The following is a 24,175-nucleotide window of genomic DNA, read 5'->3' as shown; positions in this document are numbered from 1 at the left end:
GATGACGGCTCCAGGGGGGATGAATCTCACAGCCGTGACAGAATTCGTCCTCCTGGGGTTCCCCACCCAGGGGACCATGGGCTTCTTGCACCCGCTGCTCTTCTCCCTGGTCTACCTGTGCGCCCTGCTGGGGAACGGGCTCATCGTCCTCATCACCACCCTGGACCGGCACCTCCACACCCCCATGTACTTCTTCCTGAGGAGTCTGTCCTTCACGGACCTCTGCCTCATCTCAGCCACGGTCCCCAAGTCCATTGCCAACTCTCTGAGGCACAGCAGCTCCATCTCCTTCCCGGGCTGTGTCCTCCAGGTCTTTATGCTGGATTTGTCAGCAGGTGCAGAGCTGACCCTGCTCACGGTGATGAGCCTTGACCGCTATGCTGCCATCTGCCACCCCTTGCACTATGATGTCATCATGAGCAGGGACAGGTGTGTGCAGCTGACAGCTGTGTCCTTGCTGGATGGCTGTCTATTGGCTGTGATGAACACAGCTGGAACCTTCTCTTTGTCCTACTGTGGGTCCAACGTGGTCCACCAGTTCTTCTGTGACATCCCCCAACTTATGGCTATTTCCTGCTCAGGAAATTTAATGAACGAACTTGTCCCCATGTTCATTAGTGCGGTGATGGATTCCTCTTGTTTTATTTTCATCGTAATTTCCTATGTCCACATCTTCTCTGCTGTCAAGAAGATCCCATCCACAGAAGGTAAGGCCAAAGTCTACTCCACTTGCCTTCCCCACCTGCTGGTTGTGGTGCTGTTTGTCTGTACTGCATTCTTTGCTTATCTGAAGCCAACCTCAGAGACCCCATCCATGTTTGACCTGGTCATTTCTATGTTCTACACGGTGATGCCCCCCACCTTTAATCCCGTCATATACAGTCTGAGGAACCAAGCCATGAAGTCGGCGGTGGGGAGACTGATGAAGGGGAGACTCACCAAAATGTAATAGAGAAGATGACTTCATAACTCCATTATGAGACACATATTTTAAAATTTCACATAATACTGGCCTTTATGTTTTTCTAAGTTCATATAATTCCATCGTAAAATTTAAAAATATATGCTCTCCTTTAAAATACATTTACGATGACTTCATATATTCTGCTGCTCATATAGTCTTATTAGCATTGATTGTTCCTCTTTTTAACTTAGTTCCACTTTGATATTCTCTGTATGATGGAGATCACTGAGCTTCAGCCACTGCCTGCTGTTCTCCATTCTGTGCTCCGGGCCAAGAGAGGCGATGGTTGGGCTTCATCTCAGTGGTCAGCAGATCTCTCACTGGGGCAGCATTTCCAGTCTCTAAGGCGGCTTCTCCTTTCATGTCACTGACCCTCGTGGTCACGGGTAGGATCAGGGGCCGTGGGTAGGACAGAGGCCCCTGTACTTATGCCCCTTCACAGCATAAATAAGGCCTTTGGTCCAAGTTGGAATCTGAGTAGTCACGACCTTATGTGAACAAAGACCCACACACATGATTGGGTAGAGACCCCCCCTGGAGGCTCTGGCGTGGGTGCCGCTGGCATTTACCATAAACTCACTCAGTGCATGGTGGACACCAGAAATAAGACAGTGGCTGTGAAAGCTATTACTTTCATGTGCAGTATAATTACCAAAAATTTACTAAAATACATTGGGTAGGGTTTTTCAAGAAACAATAAAGGAACTTAGGAAGCTATAATGGTAAAAACAAAATAATAGCTAGTGGACTGAACCATGTTCTAGTATTTGAAGAGATAGTTGAGGAAGGGCACCCACAACAGCACGCCACACTTTCCTCATGTGTTTATCCCCATTTATTTAATTTCCTAGAATTTCTGGGAATTTGAGGACAATGTCCTTTTGGCCACATTATTATGGGATTTCAGAGTGTTTGTGATTCCACGGGGAGTAGTTCAAAAGAGAAAACTCATCAGATTTACATATCATAAATAACACTATCATTTAGTGTAGATGCAAAGACATAAAGAACTTGAAGGAGATTTAAATTTGGAAGTGAAGTGGCCCCATGATTGTCACTTGCTGTCTGGCCTCAGCTCCTCTCTGCTGACAGCATCCACCTTTGCTGTCCCGTCTGTGACGTCCAATGTTTGAAAATTTCACACCAGAATATTTCATGATAAAATGTAGCTCCCATTGGATATCAGACATTTAACTCATTCTCAGACATTCACCCTCTGAGGGTGCTACTCAGGCTGACCCTTGCCTTCAGCCCAGGTGAGGCCCATGTGGGCACAATGTCAGTTTGGAGGCAGCCAGGAATGGTTAAAACTGGCAACATCTCCATCTTTCAACATTTGGGTTAACAACCTGTTGCTGTTCTTTTAAATCATTGGCATTGTAGTTTTTTCTGATGATAAATAACTTTCTTAATATTAATTCTTGATACTCTCATAGTTTACTGTCAATAAAATTTATGGGATATCAAGAGAAGAAAGTTATGAATGAATGAAGAAGCTGAATCAGACTATTATTAACATATACTGAGACTATTCATTGCTTACAATTTGTCAGTTTTGTGTAACATAATTAAAATTTTAAAATAATAAAACATTAACTGTCTCTAGGTTGTATGGATTTAAACATTTAAGCACAATTAAAACTGTTGTAGACAACATAATATACACTAAGAAAACAAGAGATTCCACTGGAAAAATAAAACAATAAGCCACTTCAGTGTGGTTGGAAGCTTAAAAAATCAACATACAAAAATCAATTGCCTTCTTATATGCAAAAATTGAACCAAAAGAGAAGTTAAGAAAACAATCCAACTCATAATCACAAGACTAAGTACCCCAGAGTAGACATAACAAAGGAGGTGAAGATACAAGAAAAGAGTAAGGCATTGTCAAAAGAAATAGAAAGTACAGAGAAATGGAAAGAAATTCCCTGCCCTTGGTTTGGAAGAATCAACATTACCAAATGCCCATCTGACCCAAAGCAGTTTACAGATTCAATGTAATGCCAATAAGAACTTCAGTGGCATTCTCCAAGGATATAAAAAAAAAAAATACTGAAATGTAAAAGACCCCGAACACCCAAAACAACACTGACAAAAAGAGGAAGAATGGGGGCAGCTCACTTCCAGACTCCAGTCCATACAATAAGGCTCTAAAAGTTAAAGCAGCATGGCACTGGGACAAAAACAGACAGACAGGCCACTGGAATATAATGAGGCCCAGGAATCCTCCCTCATCAGGATGGACAGTGACTCTACGACAGAGGAGCCAGAGCAGGCACTGGAGCAGGGAAAGTGGGGAAATGGTGCTGGGAAAAGCAGACAGACACACGCAGCAGAATGAAGCAGGTCCTGCCCACACCCTACAGAAGAATAGACTCAAACAGATAAACGCCTGTTTCCATGTGTGACGTCACCATCGTCACGCAGCAAACCAAAGTATATAACACCATGAGCAGAAACCCTAAAATACTATTTCCTAAAGATTAAAAGCAAATTATCCCAACAAAAGGACAATTCTAATGTAAGTGCAGTGACAGGTGCTGGGTGGAAAAGAACCGCAGGAGACACAATTTCAGAGATGAGTAAAGTTTCTCTTCCCGAAGGGCTGGTGACCCCTGTGGTCACTCACTTCTGCTGGACGTCCATTGTCTTTCAGCCCCACTCCCCTCCCTTGGCTCCCTCCTGCCTCTCTCCTTGTCCCTTCCCTCCCGCCTCAGGCCTTCCCGCATCCCCCTCACGCCCATCCCCAGGGCCTCTCCATGAAGGGCAACGGTGGGTGACGGGCGACTGTCCAGCTGTCTAGACAGGGACTCAGGGCACTGTTATCACTGATGGTGCCCACCACGGTGGACACGACAGGTGGGGAATGGAACCTGGAAATGAGGATTTGTCTATTCACTTCCATAGAGGCGTGAGCCAGACACAAAATCACATCTACACACCGAGTGTGATAATTACTCCCGAGAAGCACTGCAGGACGCTCCAATAAACACAGTCAAGTAAACACACACTTTCCCTCTGGAGGAAGGTCCCTGAGGGCTGGAATCTGGACAGTGTCCAACACGCGGACACCAGCTCCACAGCTCAAATAGCCCAGCCCTGAGGCCCTGCTCTGTCCATGAGGCGGCAGCAGGACAGGGTGGAACATCCTGTGAGTGCTCAGAGGCGTCCCCAGGAGCCCCGACCATGGAGTGAGAGGCCAGAACGCCCTCTGTCCGCACCACGGGGACAACCTCAGGACACAGATGGACACAGCAGCCGGAACTTTCCTCCACAATTTGCAAGTATTCAGTCTTAGGCAGTTTTCAGAATGGAAATCATTCTGACTTGAATGTTTTTAGAATGCAAGCTTCATTTTAGATGTGAGAAAGCAATTAATTAAAATACTCATTTTATAAATCATGAAAACTAATAAATTCTGAAGGTGCACAAGCTTCTCAGTGCCCCACTGCCTTATCATGCTGGATGAGTCTCAATCAGAGGAAATATTCTCTCCTTGAGTTTAAAGTGTTCAAAAGATTGACTTGTAGTACCTTTATATATTAGAAGATTTATTGTATGTGACAATTAATGCTTCGTAACTGGCATTTGAGCATTCAGCACACTGAGTTGTTTTGGGCACGTATAAAAGACAACAGCTAATGGAAATACATTGTGATGAAGAAATTCTGGGGGAAATTTAATGTAATACTTATTGTTAAAAATCAGAATGTTATGCCTTTTGCCTACATATTATGACAGACCTAAGAGTCAAATATAAATTCTGCAAATTTTACAGCAACATGGTTGATTATTTCATGGCTCTGGCATTAAAGAGAAGTTGGGTGTGGACTCAGGTCTCTTTACAGACATGAACTTGGGTATTTTTCCCCAACTCTACGACTCAGGGGTCATCACTGATACTGCACAGGAAGAGAAAATGTCGAGCTTCTGTTATCAATAAATATATGTTTCATAATACTCGAAAGATGTCGACAACTTGGATCACCTCATATCCTGATTTATTTCCTTGTTTTTATGATATTACTGGGAAGATTTCTACCAATGTGTTGCAATTGTTTTACATTACTATGTGACCTTAAAAGTCCTGCCCTCCCCAGGGGCTGCCCCTCCGTCATCCCACAGAGGGGGGAGAGGATGAGATGGGGAGGAGGGGAGAGGGCAGGGCTGCCCCATGTCCAGACGTCACCACTCACGCACAGGCCTGGGGTGAGGAACAAACCTGCACCCGGGGGAACCGGGTCCCTGGGACTGGCGGGACAACCACACGCACAGACCGTCCGGCTCAGCCCTGGAGCGGCCTCCTCCCTGTACAGATGTGCATGAGTCTGAGGGGGACAGAGGGGCCGGGGAGAGACCCGGGGTGGACGAGCCCATCCTGCAGGAGGGACGTGTGGGTGTGACCCAGGAGGAGACTCTGTGGGAAACATGGTCTCTGAGTCCTCAGATGTGGGGAGTCAGGTGCAGGGAGATGAGGAGATGAGGGGACAGACCAGGAGTCAGGAGTGAGGCCACAGGGGTAGGAATCTGACAGAGGAGGTGTCAGGACACACCGCACGGGGATGCTGAGCCCAGATCATTCAGTTCCAGGACAGTGTCGGGTCCTGGGGAGCAGGAAAACAGGGACCCGCACACCCCATCTCCCTGCACACCTGTCACTGTGGGGCCTCCCCAGACCAGGGCTGTGCTGGAGGAGCAGGGACAGGCTCTCTAGGGGGGGGGTGCTGGGCATGGTCACGTGTCCTCTGGGACTGTGCCCTGGACAACCTCTGGGAGGTCGCTGGGCCGAGGTGCTGGGGCCTGGCAGGAGGCCGGAGCAGAGAGATTGGAGCAGTAGGGAGGGGCTGTCAGTCGGGTTTGTTGAGAGATATGAGATTTTAATTTATGCAAGATTTGTAGGGGATAATGGAAATTTTCACCAATTTTCAGGTCTTCTGTGGAAAAAGTTATCATGCACATTCACATGAAGTGGAAATAAATGGGCTGAATAATGAAGTTTATTTAGATGATGATTTTTGACTCAATAGGACCTAGAAGGAATAATTATGTAGAAAATACATTGAATCATTACTCTATTATGATAACACACATGCTCCACGTTGGAAGTTAGACATTTTCTTTCCTTCTCCTTTCCCAGTACAGATGATGTCTCCAGAGGTGACCAATCTCACGGCCGTGACAGAATTCGTCCTCCTGGGGTTCCCCACTCAGGGGACCATGGGCTTCTTGCACCCGCTGCTCTTCTCCCTGGTCTACCTGTGCGCCCTGCTGGGGAACGGACTCATCGTCCTCATCACCACCCTGGACCGGCACCTCCACACCCCCATGTACTTCTTCCTGAGGAGTCTGTCCTTCTCGGACCTCTGCCTCATCACAACCACGGTGCCCAAGTCCATTGCCAACTCTCTGAGGCACAGCAGCTCCATCTCCTTCCCTGGCTGTGTCGTCCAGGTCTTCATGATGGTTTTTTCGGCAGGTGCAGAGATGACCCTGCTCACGGTGATGAGCCTTGACCGCTATGCTGCAATCTGCCAACCCCTGCACTATGATGTCATCATGAGCAGGGACAGGTGTGTGCAGCTGACAGCTGTGTCCTGGCTGGGTGGGGGTCTCTATGCTGTGATGAACACAGCTGGAACCTTCTCCTTGTCCTACTGTGGGTCCAACGTGGTCCACCAGTTCTTCTGTGACGTCCCCCAGTTGTTGGCTATTTCCTGCTCAGGAAATCTAATGAACAAACTTGTCCCCATTCTCATTAGTGTGGTGTTGAGTACCTGCTATTTCATTTTCATCATCATTTCCTATGTCCACATCTTCTCTGCTGTCAGGAAGATCCCATCCACAGAAGGTAAGGCCAAAGTCTACTCCACCTGCCTGCCCCACCTGCTGGTTGTGGTGCTGTTTGTCTCCACTGGATTCTTTGCTTATCTGAAGCCGACCTCAGAGACCCCGTCCATGTCTGACCTGGTCATTTCTATGTTCTACACGATGGTACCCCCCACCTTTAATCCGGTCATATACAGTCTGAGAAACCAAGCCATGAAGTCGGCTGTTGGGAGACTGATGAAGGGGAGACTCACCAAAATGTAATAGAGAAGATGACTTCATGACTCCATTATGAGACACATATTTTAAATCTTCACATCATTCTCCCCTTTATATTTGTATAGTTACATGTAATTCCATTGTATAATTAAAGATATATTCTTATTTTTAAATTATATTTAAGATGACTCCATATACCCCTATAGCTTTAATTGTTTCTCTTGTTAACACTTAGATGTTCTTTGATGTTCTGTGTGTACTGGTGTTTGAATTTCTAGCCACTCTTTGCTGTTCTCCATTTCTGTGCTCCCAGCCGATAGGGGCAATGGTTGGGTTTCATCTCGGTCGTCAGCAGAAGTTTTCTCACTGGGGCAGCATCTCCAGTCTTTCTAAGGCAGCTTCCCCTCTAATGTCACTGACCCACATGGTCACTTGTGGGATCAGGGGACTCGGGTAGGATAGAGGCCCCTTTAGTTGGTGAGTGAGGCCTTCACAGCATAAATAAGGCCCAAAGATTCATAGTGAATCGAGTAGTCATGACCTTCTGTCGATAAGGACCACACGTGACGTGGTGGAGCCCCTCCTGGAAGCTCTGGTGTGGGTGCCTCCAGCATTTACCATAAACACGCCAAGCACAGTGGACACCAGAAATAAGACAGGGACTTGAAAGCTGTTAATTTCAGGTGCAGTATAATGACTAAAAACTGACAATATATAGTGGGTAGGGTTTTTTAAGAAACAGTAAAGGGGAGTCCCTGGTGGTACAGTGGGTACAGCACAGTGCTGTAAAGCTGTCCGCAGCCTCTGCACCACGGGTTGAGTTCCCAGACAGCCAGGGAGCTACCCACATGGCGCGGCAGACCTCTCCTGCCTCACCCGCTGCTCCCCTCAGCAGTGTATTTCGGTCAGTCTGGCTCTCACCCCCCACACCTCTCATGCCAGCTCTCACCCCCCACACCTCTGTCCTGTACCCCAGCTCTTGTATAAATAAATAAATCTTTTTTAAAAAAGAAACAATAAAGGAACTTAACAAATTATAATGGTAAAATCAAAATAATAGCTCGTGGACTGCACAATATTCTAATATTTCCAGGAAGAGTTGAGGAACGGCACTCACATCACACCGCACTTTACACGTGTGATTATCCACATTTATTTAATTACCTAGAATGCCTTAGAATTTGAGGACAGTGTCCTTCTGGGCACGTTATTACAGGGATCTCACCCAGAGTGTTTGCGTTTCCATATGGAGTTCTTCAAACAAGAAAACTCGTCAGATTTACATATCATGAATGATATTATCATTTAGTGTAGACGGAAAGACATAAAGAATTTGAGGGTTTAAATTGGGGAAGTGAAAAGCCCCTGAGTGCTTTTGCTGTCTGGCCTCAGCTCCTCTCTGCTGACTGCATCCACCTTTGGTTTCCCGTTGTGATTTCCAAGGTTTGAAAATTTCACACCAAAATATTTCAATATAAAATGTAGTCTCAATTGGACATCAGGCCCTTTAACTGTTTCTCAAACAGGTCACCCTCTGAGGGAATCAGGCTGACCTTGCCTTCAGCCCAGGCGAGTCCCGTAAGGCACATGGCAAATTTGGAGGCAGCCAGCAATGGTTAAAAGATGACATCATCTTGATACATAAACATCTGGGTTGACAACTTGCTACTGTTATTTTAAATCATTGGCATTTTTATTTATCTGATGATAAATAACTTTGTTAAAATTAATTCTTGATACTGTCATAGTTTACTGGTCAATAAAATTTATGGGGCATAATGACAATAAAGTTACGAGATATAAGGAGAATTCAATACGTGTATTGAATTAAGAACCTGAATCAGGGTATTATAAACATATGCTGAGACTATTCATTGCCTACATTTTGCCACTTGTGTATAAAATAAATAAAAATTTAAAATAATGAAATATTAACTGCCTCAAGATCGCATGAATTTAAACATTTAAGCACATTTTAAACAGTTGTACAACATAATATACACTAAGAACACTGAAGACTCCACTGAAAACAACAAATTAAGTCAATGAGCCACATCAGTGTAGTTGGAAGCTGAAAATCAATTGTCTTCTATATGCACAAAATGAACTAGAAGAGAAGTTAAGAAAACAAACCCACTTATAATCACGAGACTAAGTACCACGGAGTAGACATAACAAAGGAGGTGAAGATACAAGAAAAGAGAAAGACATTGTCAAAAGAAATAGAAAAGACAGAGAAATGGAAAGATATTCCCTGCCCTTGGCTTGGAAGAATCAACATTACCAAATGCCCATCTGACCCAAAGCAACTTACGGATTCAACTTAATCCCAATAAGACCTTCAATGACATTCTCCAAGGATATAAAAAAAATTACTGAAATGTATGTGGAACCATAAAAGGCCCCGAACACCCAAAACAACACTGACAAAAAGAGGAAGAATGGAGGCAGCTCACGCCAGACTTCAGTCCATACAATAAAGCTCTAATAGTTAAAGCAGCATGGTACTGGGACCAAAACAGACAGACAGAACTCTGGAATATAATGAGGGCCCAGGAACCCACCCTCATCAGGACGGACAGTGACTCTACGACAGAGGAGCCAGAGCAGGCACTGGAGAGGGAAAGTGGGGAAATGGTGCTGGGAGAAGCAGACAGACACACGCAGCAGAATGAAGCAGGTCACTGCCCCACACCCTACAGAATAGACTCAAACAGATAAACGCCTCTTTGCAAATGTGTCACTATAGTCATGCTGCAAACCTAAGTACATGACATCATGCGCAGAAACCCTAATATTCTACCCCATTTTGTTAAGGTTAAAAGTAAAATTATTCAAACCTAATAACAGTTCTAATGTAAGTGCAGTGACAGGTGCTGGGGTGGAAAAGAACCGCAGGATACATAATTTCAGAGATGAGTAAAGTTTCTCTTCCCGAAGGGCTGGTGACCCCCGTGGTCACTCACTTCTGCTGGACGTCCATTGTCTTTCCTCCCCACTCCCCTCCCTTGGCTCCCTCCTGCCTCTCTCCGTGTCCCTTCCCTCCTGCCTCAGGCCTTTCTGCATCCCCCTCACGCCCATCTCCAGGGCCTCTCCGTGAAGGGCAACGGTGGGTGACGGGCGACTGTCCAGCTGTCTAGACAGGGACTCAGGGCACTGTTATGACTGATGGTGCCCACCATGGTGGACACGACAGGTGGGGATTGGAACCTGGAAATGAGGATTTGTCTGTTCACTTCGATAGAGGCGTGAGCCAGACACAAAATCACATCTACACACCGAGTGTGATAATTACTCCCCGAGAAGCACTGCAGGACGCTCCAATAAACACAGTCAAGTAAACACACACTTTCCCTCTGGAGGAAGGTCCCTGAGGGCTGGAATCTGGACAGTGTCCAACACGTGGACACCAGCTCCAGAGCTCAAATAGCCCAGCCCTGAGGCCCTGCTCTGTCCATGAGGCGGCAGCAGGACAGTGTGGAACATCCTGTGAGTGCTCAGAGGTGTCCCCAGGAGCCCCGCCATGGATTGAGAGGCCAGGATGCCATCTATCTTGCCATGGGGACAACCTCAGGACAGAGACTCAACACGGCAGTGGGAACTTCCCCCCCCAGACTGCAGGTATTCTGTTCTTAAACAGTTTTCGAATGGAAATCATTCAGATTTGACTGTTTTTAGATTTCAAGCTTCATTTTAGATCTGAGAAAGCACAGTAAATAAAATACTTGTTTTATAAATCATGAAAACTATTAAATTCTGAAGGTGCACAAGTTTCTCAGTGCCCCACTGCCTTATCATGCTGGATGAGTCTCAGCGAGAGGAAATATACTCTCCTGGAATTTAAAGTGTTCAAAGGATTGAACAGAATGTTGTGGTGCATCGTATATGTGACAACTAATGCTTCATAACTGGATTTGAGCATTCAGCACACTGAGTTGTTCTGGGCACTACATAAAAGACAACAATTAATGGAATTACTTGTGATGAAGAATGTCTCTTTACAGACATGGACTTGGGTTTTTTTTTCCCAATTCCAACACTCAGGAGTCTTTAGTGATATTGCACAGGAAGAGAATATGCCAGAGCTTCTGTCATCATTACCGATATCAGTCCAAAGGTATCTACATCTTGGACCATCTCATTACACGATTTATTTTCCTGTTTTTATTAAATTATTAGGAAGATGCCACCAATGTGTTGTAATTATTTTATGTTACTATGTGACCTTAAAAATCCTGCCTCCCCAGGGCCTTCCCCTCCGTCACCCCACAGAGGGGGGAGAGGATGACATTGGGGAGGGGAAGTGGAGTGGGCAGGGCTGCCCCGTGTCCAGATGTCCCCACTCACCCACGGGCCTGGGTGAGGAACAACCTGCACCCGGGGGACCTGGGTCCCTGGGACCGGCAGGGACAGCCACACGCACAGACCATCCGGCTCAGCCCCAGAGCGGCCTCCTCCCTGCACAGATGTGCATGAGTCTGTGGGGGACAGAGGGGCCGGGGAGGAACCCGGGGTGGACGAGCCCATCCTGCAGGAGGGACGTGTGGGTGTGACCCAGGAGGAGACTCTGTGGGAAACGTGGTCTCTGAGTCCTCAGATGTGGGGAGTCAGGGGCAGGGAGATGAGGAAACGAGGGGACGGACCAGGAGTCAGCAGTGAGGCCACAGGAATCTGACAGAGGAGGCATCAGGACACGCCACACGGGGATGCTGAGCTCAGATCATTCAGTTCCAGGACAGTGTCAGGTTCCGGGGAGCAGGAAAACAGGGACCCGCACACCCCATACCTGTCACTGACCAGGGCTGTGCTGGAGGAGCAGGGACAGGGTCTCTGGGGTGGGGGGTACTGGGCATGGTCACGTGTCCTCTGGGACTGTGCCCTGGACAACCTCTGGGAGGTGTGCTGGGCGGAGATGCTGGGGCCTGGGCAGTAGGTGGGAGCAGCAAAAGTGGGGCAGTCGGGAAGTACAGTCAGTTGGGTTTGTTGAGAGGTTTGAGACTGTAATTCTTAAAGTTCTGTAGGGTCAATGGAAATCTTCAAGCCTTCACCAATTTCCAGGACATGTTTGGACAGTGTGATAATGTCCCCTTCACATGAGATGGAAATGAAAGTTGAACACAGCAGCACACGCAGATGAGGATACTAGATGCCATGGGACCTAGAAGGAGTAACTACCTGGTAGATAGACTGAATCATTATCCTATGCTGACAACCCACTTATGTTCAATATTAGAAGATTTAACAATGTTTTCTTCCTCTTTATTTTTTTTATACAGATGATGGCTCTGGGGGGATGAATCTCACGACTATGAGAGAATTCGTCCTCCTGGGGTTCCCCACCCAGGGGACCATGGGCTTCTTGCACCCGCTGCTCTTCTCCCTGGACTACCTGTGCGCCCTGCTGGGGAACGGGCTCATCGTCCTCGTCACCACCCTGGATCGGCACCTCCACACCTCCATGTACTTCTTCCTGAGGAGTTTGTCCTTCACAGACCTCTGCCTCATCTCAGCCATGGTCCCCAAGTCCACTGCCAACTCTCTGAGGCACAGCAGCTCCATCTTGTTCCCAGGCTGTGTCCTCCAGGTCTTCATGATGGTTTTTACAACAACCACAGAGTTGCACCTGCTCACGGTGATGAGCCTTGACCGCTATGCAGCCATCTGCCACCCCCTGCACTATGACATCATCATGAGCAGGGACAGGTGTGTGCAGCTGACAGCTGTGTCCTGGCTGGGTGGGGGTCTCCATGCTGTGATACACACAGCTGGAACCTTCTCCTTGTCCTATGTGGGTCCAACGTGGTCCTCCAGTTCTTCTGTGACATGCCCCAGTTAATGGCTATTTCCTGCTCAGGAAATTTAATCAATGAACTTGTCCCCATTCTCACTAATTCGCTGTTGAGTATCTGCTGTTTTATTTTCATCATCATTTCCTATGTCCACATCTTCTCTGCTGTCAGGAAGATTGCATCCACTGAAGATAAGGCCAAGGTCTACTCCAAGTGCCTTCCCCACCTGCTGGTTGTGGTGCTGGTTTTCTCCACTGGATGCTTTGCTTATCTGAAGCCGACCTCAGGGACCCCGTCCATCTCTGACCTGGTCATTTCTATGTTCTACACGGTGGTGACCCCCACCTTTACTCCCATCATATACAGTCTGAGGAGCCAAGCCATGAAGTCAGCTGTGGGGAGACTAATGAAGGGGAGACTCACCAAAATATAATAGGGAAGATGAGTTCATTACTCTTTACAAGACAATTATTTTAAATTTTCACATTATACTACTCTATATTCTTAAAATTATAATATATATATTAATAATGTAATAAATTATAAAATAAATATTAAATAAAATAAATAATAATATGTATATTAAGATAACTTCATATACCCTTAGTTTTAGTTGTTGCTCTTTTTACCTCTTAGGTGCCATGTGATATTCCGTGTATACTGGAGTAACTGAACTTTCAGCCACTCTTTGCTGTTCTCCATTTCTGTAGCTCCCGGCCAAGAGAGAAGATGGCCGGGTTTCATCTCAGTTGTCAGCAGTTGTCAGCAGCAGTTTCATCTGTTGTCATCTTAGTTGTCCCTGGGGCAGCATCTCTAGTCTCTAAGGCGGCTTCCCCTCTAATGTCACTGACCCTCACGGTCACATGTGGGATCAGGGGTCATGGTAGGACAGAGGCCCCTGTACTTAGTGAGTGAGGCCTTCACAGCATAAACAAGGTCTTAGGGTCCAAGTTAGAATCTGAGCAGTTGCCATCCACTGTAGAGAAGGACCCACACACGTGATGTGGTGGAGACCCTCTGGAAGCTCTGGTATGGGTGTCACCACATTTACCATAAACACACTCAGCGCTTGGTGGACAGCAGAAATAAGAAAGTTAAGTTCCTGTGCAGTATAATTACTAAAATATTACAAAAATCATTGGGTGGGAATTTTTGAGAAACAATCTGCTCAAAACAAAACGGTAGCTAGTAGTCTACCTCGTATCTAATATTCCTAGAAATGTGTTAGGGATGCCATCCATGACTCACACCACACTTCACAGGAGTATTGTCCCCATTTATTTCATCACCTAGAGTGGGCGGGTGGGAATGGCAGGACAATGCCCTGGCTGGGCAGGTCATCAACAGGAATCTCACACAGAGTGTCTGCATTTTTATGAACTCGTTGAATTGAAAAAAGCCGTCGGATTTACGTGCAAAAAGTAACACTATCATTTGGTGTGTTCATAGACATGCAAAGGATTTGAAGAAGATCTCATTTGGGAAGTGAAGTGCCCCGTGGGTGTGGCTGCTGTCTGGCCTCAGCTCCTCTCCGCTGACGGCATCATCCTTTACTTTCCCATCTGTGATGTTCCATACTTGAAAATTTCACACCAAATATTTCATGATGAAATGCAGTTCCAATTGGATATCAGACATTCAGTCACACTCAAACACTCACCTGGGAGGGGCTGAGTCAGGCTGACCTTGCGTCCAGCCCGGGGGAGTTCCAGGTGGAACCAGGCAAATCTGGAGACCAGCCAGGGGCGGTAGAAGAGGTGGCAGAATCCTGACCTTTGAGCTTCTGGGCTGACAACGGCCTACTGCTCTTTTAAGTGATTGGCCTTTTTATTTTTAGTGCTGATAAGTGACTCTTAACATTAATTCATGATGCTGTTACACTGGTCAATAAACGTTATGGAATATAATGAGAATCCAGTGTGTGCATTGAACAAGAAACTGGATCAGACCATTCTAAACACATACTCTTCACTGCCAACATTTTTGCCAACCTTGTACAACGTAATTAGATATATAAGTTAATAAAACATTAACTGCTTTAAGTTGTATGAATTCAAACATTTAATCACAATTAAAACCATTGATTTCTGATTTTTTTTTTTCTTACTTGGCGTTACTAAATGATTTATCTCACTATTTCTTTTTATCATGTTAACTTGCTGCTAGCACAGTTGTGGGTATTAAATAACATTTTTATAAATTCTCAATGTGCCAGAAGTCGTACATTCCAACTGTTGATATAGAAGGTCAAGAAATACATTACGAACTTAAATTCACTAGAAAGTATCAAAAGCTAAAAAGGAAGGAAGATAATTATTGACCACAAGAAGCTGGACCGCGGGAAGCAGAACTCTCCTCCTGTTTTCTCGCGCACGCAGGGGCGCGGGTCACTGTGGAGACCAAAGCTGAAATCGAGCTGGAGCGCCAGGCCACCCCCTCCCCCACCACGGCTCCGCTGCCCTGGCAGCGCCCGCCACCCGCCCACCAGCTCCGCCCCGCCGGCCCCACCGCTGCCGGAAAGGGGGGTTCCCGGCCCCGCCCCTCGAGGGCCGCCCCCCGAGCCGGAGCCGAGCCGCTTCCAGGGCTCCCGGCCCTTCCTGGCCCGCGGCAGGGGCAGCTCCGCGGCGGGCAGCGACCCGGGCTGATCCTGCTGCACCGCGGTTTAGGAAAGGCCCGCACCCCGCGCCGCTCTGCGCGCGCCCCACTTCCCGGACCTTGCTCGTCCGCCCAGGGGCTCAGGCTCCAGAGCCGCCCAGCCGTGCGTCCAGCAGGTGTGGCGCCCCGGCCGGCGTGGACCGGCCATCCCTGGACGCTGGGCCTGCCCGCGCTCTCGGCCCCTCCAGGGCCCCCCTGGGCCCCCATCCCGCCCTCTCCGGGAGCCGACAGCCAGGCAGGAGCCCAGAGGAGGGAGGATGCGCAGCAGGGTGCCGACACCCCCGCCGTCTGGAGTCCATGTGGCGCAGGAGCCTGGGGCCACACTCGAGGCAGGGGAGGAGCCTCAGGCCGCCGCCCCCGCCAGGCCGGGTACCCCGCGGGAGACGGGTCCGCGTAGACGCCGCCTCCCCTGGTCAGGGCCCGCCCTGGGTTGGGGGGGCAGCGACCCCTGTCCAGTCAGTGAGGGGCGCGGTGGACGCGAGGGATTCCCCGGGGCGGGGAGGTGACTACGGTCTTGGGGGGACGGGGTGACCGCGGCCGGGGAGCTCGGCGCTGACCGCAAGGCTCCCCGCCCCGCTCCCCTCGCCCGGTAAGGCGGCCTTGCCCGTCCCCTGCGCGGGTGGGGACCGGGGGCTGGGGGGGCGCTTCAGCCCACCGGGCCCGGGTCCGGGCTGGGGACTCCGCGCCCTGCTGGAGTCCCCATGGGACCCGGGACAGCAGCTCGAGCCGGGGACGGCGCAGGTCGGTCTTTCAGGCGCGCCCGGAGCCCTCCTGGTGTCTGTGGGCGCCCCTGGGGTCCCCGGGGTCTCCTCCCATCCTGGGGCACAGCTACCCCGGCCGCGCGGAGGGAGCGCAGGGGAGGCGCGCTGGGGACAGTGGAGCGCGGAGCCCCCCCTTTCCAAACCGCCCCTGTGAGGCCCAGGGCTCATTAGGCGAACTGGGCGCCTCCTCAGCGCCCGCGGCGCGCCCGGGGTCTTCCTGGGCTCCTCGGGGCGCCTGGGGGCACCCGTGACGGAGGGGGGGGGCTGGGGGACTGAGACCCATCGTGGGGCCACGCTCAACTGCGAAACTATGGCCGCGCCCCGCAGGGGAGCCCCAGAGCAGGGCGCGCTGGGGAGGGGGTGATGGGGCGGGCGGGGGTGCGCACTCGTTGCTCACCCCGCCAGGGCGCCCGGGTGAGGAGCCGCGGAGGAGGCGCTGGCGCGCGCTGCAGACACCAGAAGGGCCCCTCGGCTCCCTGGCAGCCTCTGTCTGTCCCCTGTGGGGACGGTCCCGCCAGGAGCTGGTGGGGAGGGGGCGGTGAGGGAAACCAGCTAGCAGAAGGGGGTGTGTCCGGTGAGGACCCAACGTGAGGGATGAACGGGACGCCCCTGAGACGCGTGTCCTCCGCCCGCCGCTTCAGTTCCCAGGCCCAGGCCCCCGCTCCAAGGGGCTCTGGCGCTCCCCGCGCACCCCCCCCCCGCGCGGGTCACGCGCCCGGAGGACTGGACGTAGGCGGGGTGGGCGCAGCGGGGTCCCCTCCGCGCAAGGGGTGGGGGTTGCAGGGAAAATCAGGAGAAGCAGCGCCAAGGCGGGCGTTAAGGGACGCGCCCCAGAGTCCCCAAGTCCAGCTCCGAGGCGGGAAGCGCCGAGGGCGCGCGGGCCGAGGCTCAGGCGGGCGCCGAGTGGGTCAGCCAGGCGCAGACCCCAGGGGCAGCCGATGCTCTGGCCACGCCGCCCCGCAGCGGCGCCTCAGCCCATCCGCCCGCTCCGCCCCTCGCTGTCCTGGGGAGTCTCCCCACCGCCACCCCCACCCCTGCCGCTGGCTGCACCCCGGCTCTTGTGCGCATGAATAAATAAATAAATGTCTTTTTTCGAAAACCGCGGGTGCTTCCCGAGGGGCCCCCGCCCCGCAGGTTCAGCTCCTCGGGCCCCTCGGTCCGTCTGCCGCCTGTCCGGCCCGGCCGGCGAGGACCCTCCTCCAGGGCCACAGAGAAGCCCGAGGGGCGGGCGGGGGCGCGTCCGAGCCTCCGAGGACATCCCGGGCTCGCGGCTCGGCCGGGCCGGCTGCAGAGGACAGGGCAGCGCCCAGGGCGCGTCCGCCCGTCCGGGGGTCAGGCCCGGCTCGCCCCGCGGCCCCCGCCGGCGGAGAGACGTTCCCGGCGGCTCCGGGGTCGGCGCGCCTGGGGGGAAGCAGCGCCCCTGGCCACCTGGGCTGCGCCCCCCGCCCCGGCCGCGCGGAGCCGGACCTCGCGGGGGACGGGCTCGGGCGACGGGGCTGGTGTCACAGAACTCCGTGCCCCAAAGAGCGGGGGCGGAGGGCTGCGCCCCGGGCGCCGGGGACGCGGACGGCGGCGCCAGGGCGGACGCAGGCAACTCGCCAGGCAGGGCCGCTCGGGGCCCGGAACCCGGCACCGCGCCCGCGCGTCCTCAGGCCTCGGTGCGGGCTCTGCGGGGGCGCCGGGCGCAGGGACGCCCCTCCGCCGAGGACTCGGGCACCCCGGGCGCCCCCGCCGCGCCCCTCGCCCGACCCGCAGCCCGCGCGGGCGCCTTCGCCTTCGCAGCGTTCCTCGCGACCCACGCGTCTCCCGGCCGCGCAGGGCCCCGTGCGTCCCGGCTACCGCGGGATGGCGCCCCCGGAGCCCCCACGCCCGCCCCCCACCCCCCGCCCAGCAGGTCCACGCAGCCGCCCGCCCCGGCCCCGCGCTCAGTCAAGCCCGAGAGGCCCTGGCCCGGCCCCAGGTTAGCTCAGGGGCGCGTCCTGTTCCCGGGAACCCCGAGGATTTCCGAGCCCCAGCGCCACCCCGACCCGGGGAAGCCCCGCCTCAGCCCGCAGGTCTCTCTTCGGTCCGCAGGGAGCCCCGCCTGCTCCCCCTACAGCGGGCGCCAGGGCAGGGGATCAGGGACAGGCCCACAGCGCTGGCCTGGCAGGCCGCTGACCACCGCTGGGCATCCGCCGGGCGAGGCGGGTCACCCCTCCCGCTACTCCCCGCAAGAGCCTGGCCAAGCCCCGCCCCACGCCCGGCCCTGGCATCCGGGCAGCGGGGCCAGAGCCGACCAGCGCCTCAGCGCCTTTTTATGCAACCTGTGCTTCCCGGCTTGTGGGCTGGCCCAATCAGGTGTGAGCTACCAGCTGACTGGTCCTGAACGGTCCAATCAGCCTCAGGATTGAAAAACGGTCCAATCAGCTGTGTGGGTGGGGCAGCCTGAGAGCGGCTATAAGCAGGGCTGGCGGCGCTCAGACACGGGCGGGGGCGCGGGCTGCAGCCCGCCTCTTCTCTGGGGGCCCCGAAGGCGCCCGGGGCCCGGGGTCTCAGGGCGTCGCTTGCTGCAGGTGTCGCCCCACCACTCACGCAGCTGCGGGCGCCGGTGTCTCTCGCCGAGCGGCCCGCGGCGGCCCCTGTGGCTGACCGGCGCCCGCGGTGAGCGGCGGGCGGGAAGCGGCGGCCGGGGGTCCTGGCCGGTCCTGGGCGTCCGCCGCCCCGTGCGCCCTCGCGCTGCCCCTTGGCGGGCCCCGGCCTCGGCCTCCCGGGCCTCTGGGCGGCGGGTCCGCGCCGGCCCGTCCCCCGCCGCCCGCCTGCGCTGCTCTGGTCCACGTTCACCCGGCCCGAAGGCCTCGCCCGGGCCTGACTTCGTCTTCGTGAGGGGCGGGGGGCGTGGGGGGGCGGGCCCGGAGAGGCGGGAGCAGCTCCGCGGCCCGCGCTGGGGCCGGGGCCGAGCTGGAGGGCGGCGGGCGGCCGGAGCCGGGCAGGGGCGCGCCGCGGGCACAGCCGGCCTCTGCTGCAGGCCGGAGACAGACGCCACCGAGGCAGAGACGCCTCAGGCCACCCCGGCCCCCACGCCGGCGGGGACAGGCACCCGGGGAGGGGCAGGGGCAGCCGGTCAGCAGCGGCGCGTCGACGGCGGGTCCAGAGTCGGCGGGGACGGCAGCTGCACGGGGCGGCCACGCGGGCCACGGCGGCCTGTCCCTCCCCCGCCCCCCCTGCCCCCTCCCCCTCCCTTCCCCTCGGTTCCCTCCTTCCCCCTCCCACCCGTCTCTCGCCTCTGCCCCCTTCACCCGCCCCGCCCTCTCCTTCCCCTTCCCCGTGACTGCTTTTCCTAAGATTCCATTCAACACGCACCCGGGATCTGAGTCTCTGAAGACCAGTCTGGCGTTTGGAAGCGCCCCTGCGGAGCCGCCTGCACGCGCCTCTTCCCGCGGCCGCGCAGACGCCCGTGGGGCGGGGCGACGCCGGGACACCCCGCGCGGGCCCCGGGCGGCTTCTGTCCTCGGGCCCCACGAGCTCGGGCGGCCGTGCGCGGGGACAGGACGTGCGGAGCCCGCGGCCACAGGGCGGGACCCCGGAGGGCAGAGCAAGGACAGCAGGGCCGGCAGGGGCCGCAGCGTGTGGCCGGCGGGCGGGGGGGCGGGGAGCAGCCCCCACCTGCGGGCAGCCGGGGCAGCGCCCGCCGAGGGCCCGACCGCACTGGGCCGCGCCTGGCCCCACCGACTGGCCGCACCTGAGCAAGAAGCTGCCCTGCGCTCTGAGGCCGCAGATGCGGCCCCTCCTCGTCATGACTTTCCTCACGGCCTCTTGGAAGTCTTTGTTCCTCAAACGGTAGATGTCTGGGTTCGGCAGTGGGGTGACCACGGTGTAGAAGACGGAAATGATCTTGATTTCAGGGGACAGGTGGGCATTGGGGCGCACATACATGGAGATCATGGTCCTGGAGTAGATGGTGACCACGGCCAGGTGGGAGCCGCCGTGGAGAAGGTCTTCGCATGGCCGGAGGCGGAGGGGATCCTTAGGATGGCGGCCACGATGAAGACGTGGGACACGAGGGTGGGGAGGAGGCACACGCGCAGCCGGCGATGGACAGGGCGAAGATGACCATCTCTGTGAGGTAGACGCGGGAGCAGGAGAGCCGCATGGAGGGGCAGGTCGCAGAAGAAGTGGTTGATCCGGTTGGGGGCACAGAAGTCAGCCTGGAGATCATCAGGCAGGGCAGGACCCGTGCCCACCCCGGTCACCCAGGAGACGGCCACCAGCTTGGCGCAGGTCTGGGGCGCATCAGGGGGGTAGTGCAGGGGCTGCAGACGGCCAGGTAGCGGTCACAGGCCATCGTGGCCAGGAGGAAGCACTTGGTGGCCCCGAAAAACACAAAGAAGTAGAGCTGGGCCATGCAGGCAGGGAAGGAGATGGCACGGCCCCGGACAGCAGGCCGGCGAGCAGCGGCGGCACAACGGTGGAGGTGTCCCAGACCTCCAGGAAGGACAGGTGCTTGAGGAACGTGTACATGGGCGTGTGCAGCCGCCAGTCATGGCTCGCCACGGCGATGATGACGACGTTCCCCACCACGGTCAGCACGTAGATGAACAGAAAGATGGCAAACAGCAGGGACTGCCACTCGAGAAGGTTCTGGAACCCCAGCAGCTGAAACTCAGTGACAGCAGACACATTTGGGGCTCCATCGCCTGCGGAGGGGAAGAGACCTTGGAAAGCACTGCGGACAAGGCATGAAAATCCTCGGTGCTATCTGGAACATGAGAGACTGTCTTCGAGCACTCCCGTCTCCACGACAGCTTTCTGGAAGAACGTGCACGGCTCCACCTGGCTTTTAGACCACTGTGGTTTCAACCGTTAGGCGAAAGGGGCGCAAGAGTTGGGGAGGGCCTCAGCAAGCTCCACTCACCAGGCTCTCTGAAATCTAGAAGTTTCAGGTTCAACACCACAGGTGAGAAGGGGCTCACTGAGCCAAACACAGGAAATACAATTAATAGCCTGGTGGCGCAAGGATTAAGTCTCAGCACTATGAAGCTGTCGCCAACCACTAAGGCATGAGTTCAATCCCCGGCCAGGGAGTGACCCACAAGGCGAGACAGACCTCTTCTGTCTCCCCGCTGCTCCCCTCAGCAGCGTGTTTCAGTAGATCTGCCTGTTCTGCTCCCCACTCTGTCTCTGGTCTCTGGTAAATCCTCTCACCCACCCACCCCCAACCTTTGGCCTGTACCCCAGTTCTTGTATGCATAAATAAATAAACCTTTAAAAAATTAATAGCTATGTTTTCCTGGAAAGGGCCTGGGCCCTTTCCTCCCACAGGTGACCCTCATCTGGAAACAGGTCACACCTGGCCCGTCTCCCAGCCCCGGGAGACTGTGTTCTGCCCTCAGTGTTTATGGACACCTCCTCCAGGCACTTGAGCATCTGAGTGTGTCTGTGTGTGTCTGTGTGGCCAGGGCTGAGCCAGCCTGCATCTCCACTGGTACCTTCTCACCCAGGTGGACACTAGCTTAGTGATCGGACTTTGTGTCCAGTCAACAAGTCACCCCTCCTTTATTTCAAGGTCTAGCCTAGTTCTGGATGAAGCCAGCATCCACCTGCCATCAGGGGCTTCCCTCATCAAGGACTGAGCGTGATGTCACCTCTGTAATGCCCAGGCCCAGGACTCAGCCGCAGGCCCTTCCATGTCCCTCCCTCTCCCCTAGTGTGCTATTTCAGGCGCTTCTCCAAAACCTTCCAAGACTTTTTGTGTAGGAAAGTGATGAAGCTGAAGTACCCAGAGGCCCTCCTTCACCGCCCCCCTCTGTCTCCCCGGGAGCCTGATGGGTGGTGCATCACCCCCTCCCCCCCCCCTCCCCAGAGGTTGCACCTGAGCTGGCTGTGGCTTTATTTGGTCTCTTGCCCAAATTAACCGACAACCCCCCCCCTCAGAAATGCCGCATCCCCCCAAGGAGCACCGCCCCTCCCACCCGACTGCTCTAGTCTCCCTGCGCCCCAGGCACACCCGTCCTTCCTCCTGGGAAAGTGGACAGAGCAGCTGCCACAGCAGAGGCCTCTGCTAGGGTGGAAACCAGAGCGCAAAGCAGACGATTTGGCGAGGGGCTTGGGCATGAGGCTGCAGAGAGTGGCCAGTTCAGGGCTCCGGAGCCATGGTCCCTGGAGCTCTGCAGTGAAAAAGGCCCCTGGCTCCACCTGCTGGCTGCGCCCAGGAGCTGGCCCTGCTGCGTGGTGTCTGCTCTCTGTGCCTAGGGCCGACCTGCCCTGCTCCCTCCCAGCCGCTCCCCCTCCTCCTCAGAGGCACCAGACCTCTGGGTCTCTGTTCTGACCCCATCTCAGCTCCTGCGCACAGCACAGACCACAGTCTCTGGCCTTCTCTGCTCACTGCTGTTCCTGGGCCCTGCCCCGGGGCAGGCTGACCCCAGGCCAGTCCAGGAGCCCAGGCTGAGGGAAGTGTGACCCCACAGGGCAGCGAGTGATGCAATTCACTTTGGAACATGGTCCTTTCCTGACATTGCTTCCACTTCCGTGACATGAGCAGTGACCGGACAAAGGCAGAATTTAAATGCCGAGACCACCAGGGCCTGGTTGACGGGGTCAGCATGGGCAACGTGGTGGGTCACAGGGCATTTGGCCCCATTTCTGAGTCACCTAAAGTCCCCCTCAAACGCAGTCAAAGACACAAGGGAAAAAGGACCTGCTAGGCCTAGCCCTTTGGGGCAGGACGGGGTGCCGGGGTGACAGGGTGGGGGGTTGGCGGGGGTGGGGGGTGGCAGGGGTGGGGGTGCGAGCAGGTGGTGGGGTAATGGGGGTGGGGTGCAGACCTGCTTGGGGCTGACATCAGTCCTGGCTATTCCAGGGACTGGATCACCTGATTTACAATGAGCTCAGCCAACAAGACCCGCCCGAGGCAGAACCTCCCAGGCGCCAGCCCCACATCTCATTTCACAGCTTCCCTGGAGCCTTTATGGAAATAAACATGCCCCAGTACCACAGACCTTCCGCCATCCAGGGCCACCAGGCGCCTCTGGGCTAGGGTCTCCCTGCTGCTCTCCAGGCACCACAGGGCCAGCGATCCCACCTGGACAGAGCATCCGCAGGGCCTGCAGCCTCAGGCTCGCAGCCCCTCGCCCACAGGCATGGCCTCTGGCTCCAAACACACCTCTCCTGGTGGCCTTCTGAGCCCTGGGCCTACCTGTCCATCTCCCTGGCACAGGGCGCCCACGGTCCTCCCTGCTGCCGGCTCGGCCCTGCTGCCCTCCGCCCCGCACGCAGCCCTGGCTCCCTTCTGCGAGCTGCGACTGGCCATCTTCTGCGGGTGACGCGGCTGGAACACGCTCCACCTTTCAATAACCCAGGTCTCCTGGGGCCTGGCCTTCGGGGAATCCTCCTCCCAGGTATTCTTCCACGGTTTGCCAACCGAGTTAATAATCAACAAAAGCAAACTTTTGAGACTCCCTGCTGCCCAGGGGGCTCAGGCACGGGGGCACCCCTGGGACCCAAGCAGTTCTTTGGAAAACTTTTTAAAAATGTAGCTTAGGATGGCCCCGGAGATGCTGAACTGGACTGACTCAAAGAAAATGGGTGTTCCTTGAAAATCTAGGGAGCAGGTACCCAGGGCCCATCCTGAGACGGGTGCCAGCGGCCTTCAGCTTCACACTGCAGTTTCAGGTGTGCCCACGAGAGTACATCCACTCACCCACACGGTGAGACCCCCCACCCAGGCCAACTTCCAGAGACCAGAGCACCTGCACCGAGGGCGTCTCCCAACTCCACAAGGAAAACGCAGCATCTCAGCCTGGAAAGGCCTGAGTGGAGCCCTCCACGTGCCCCCGCCCCCCTCTTACCAGCAGGACCAGAGGCTGCTGCATGGGGGGGCACTGTCCGCGACGCACATTGTGCTTGACTTAATAGCTTATTTTCCAAAATAATGTTATCCGTGTGTATATTTTTCAGAAAACTTGCAGACAGAAGACGGCCAGGGC

At 54.6% G+C, this 24,175-nt stretch overlaps 1 protein-coding gene and 1 pseudogene across 1 annotated transcript; one reads left to right on the top strand and one right to left on the bottom strand.

The window, feature by feature from the left end:
* Positions 1-477: 477 nt before the first annotated feature.
* On the top strand, positions 478-7,139 carry LOC119253522 (olfactory receptor 14A16-like). Its single transcript, XM_037521037.2, has 2 exons — positions 478-707; positions 6,102-7,139. Exons 1-2 carry the CDS (start codon positions 482-484, stop codon positions 7,052-7,054), a joined length of 1,179 nt encoding a protein of 392 aa, XP_037376934.2. The 5' UTR covers positions 478-481; the 3' UTR covers positions 7,055-7,139.
* Positions 7,140-18,648: 11,509 nt separating this feature from the next.
* LOC119251153 (olfactory receptor 11L1-like) overlaps positions 18,649-24,175 on the bottom strand; it is a 7,165-nt pseudogene continuing 1,638 nt past the window's right edge.

This window comes from Talpa occidentalis, unplaced genomic scaffold (assembly GCF_014898055.3).
Source record: "Talpa occidentalis isolate TD23 unplaced genomic scaffold, MPIMG_talOcc4v2.1 talOcc4.2, whole genome shotgun sequence".
Lineage (NCBI taxonomy): Eukaryota > Metazoa > Chordata > Mammalia > Eulipotyphla > Talpidae > Talpa > Talpa occidentalis.
This window is presented reverse-complemented; position numbering and strand designations above follow the sequence as displayed.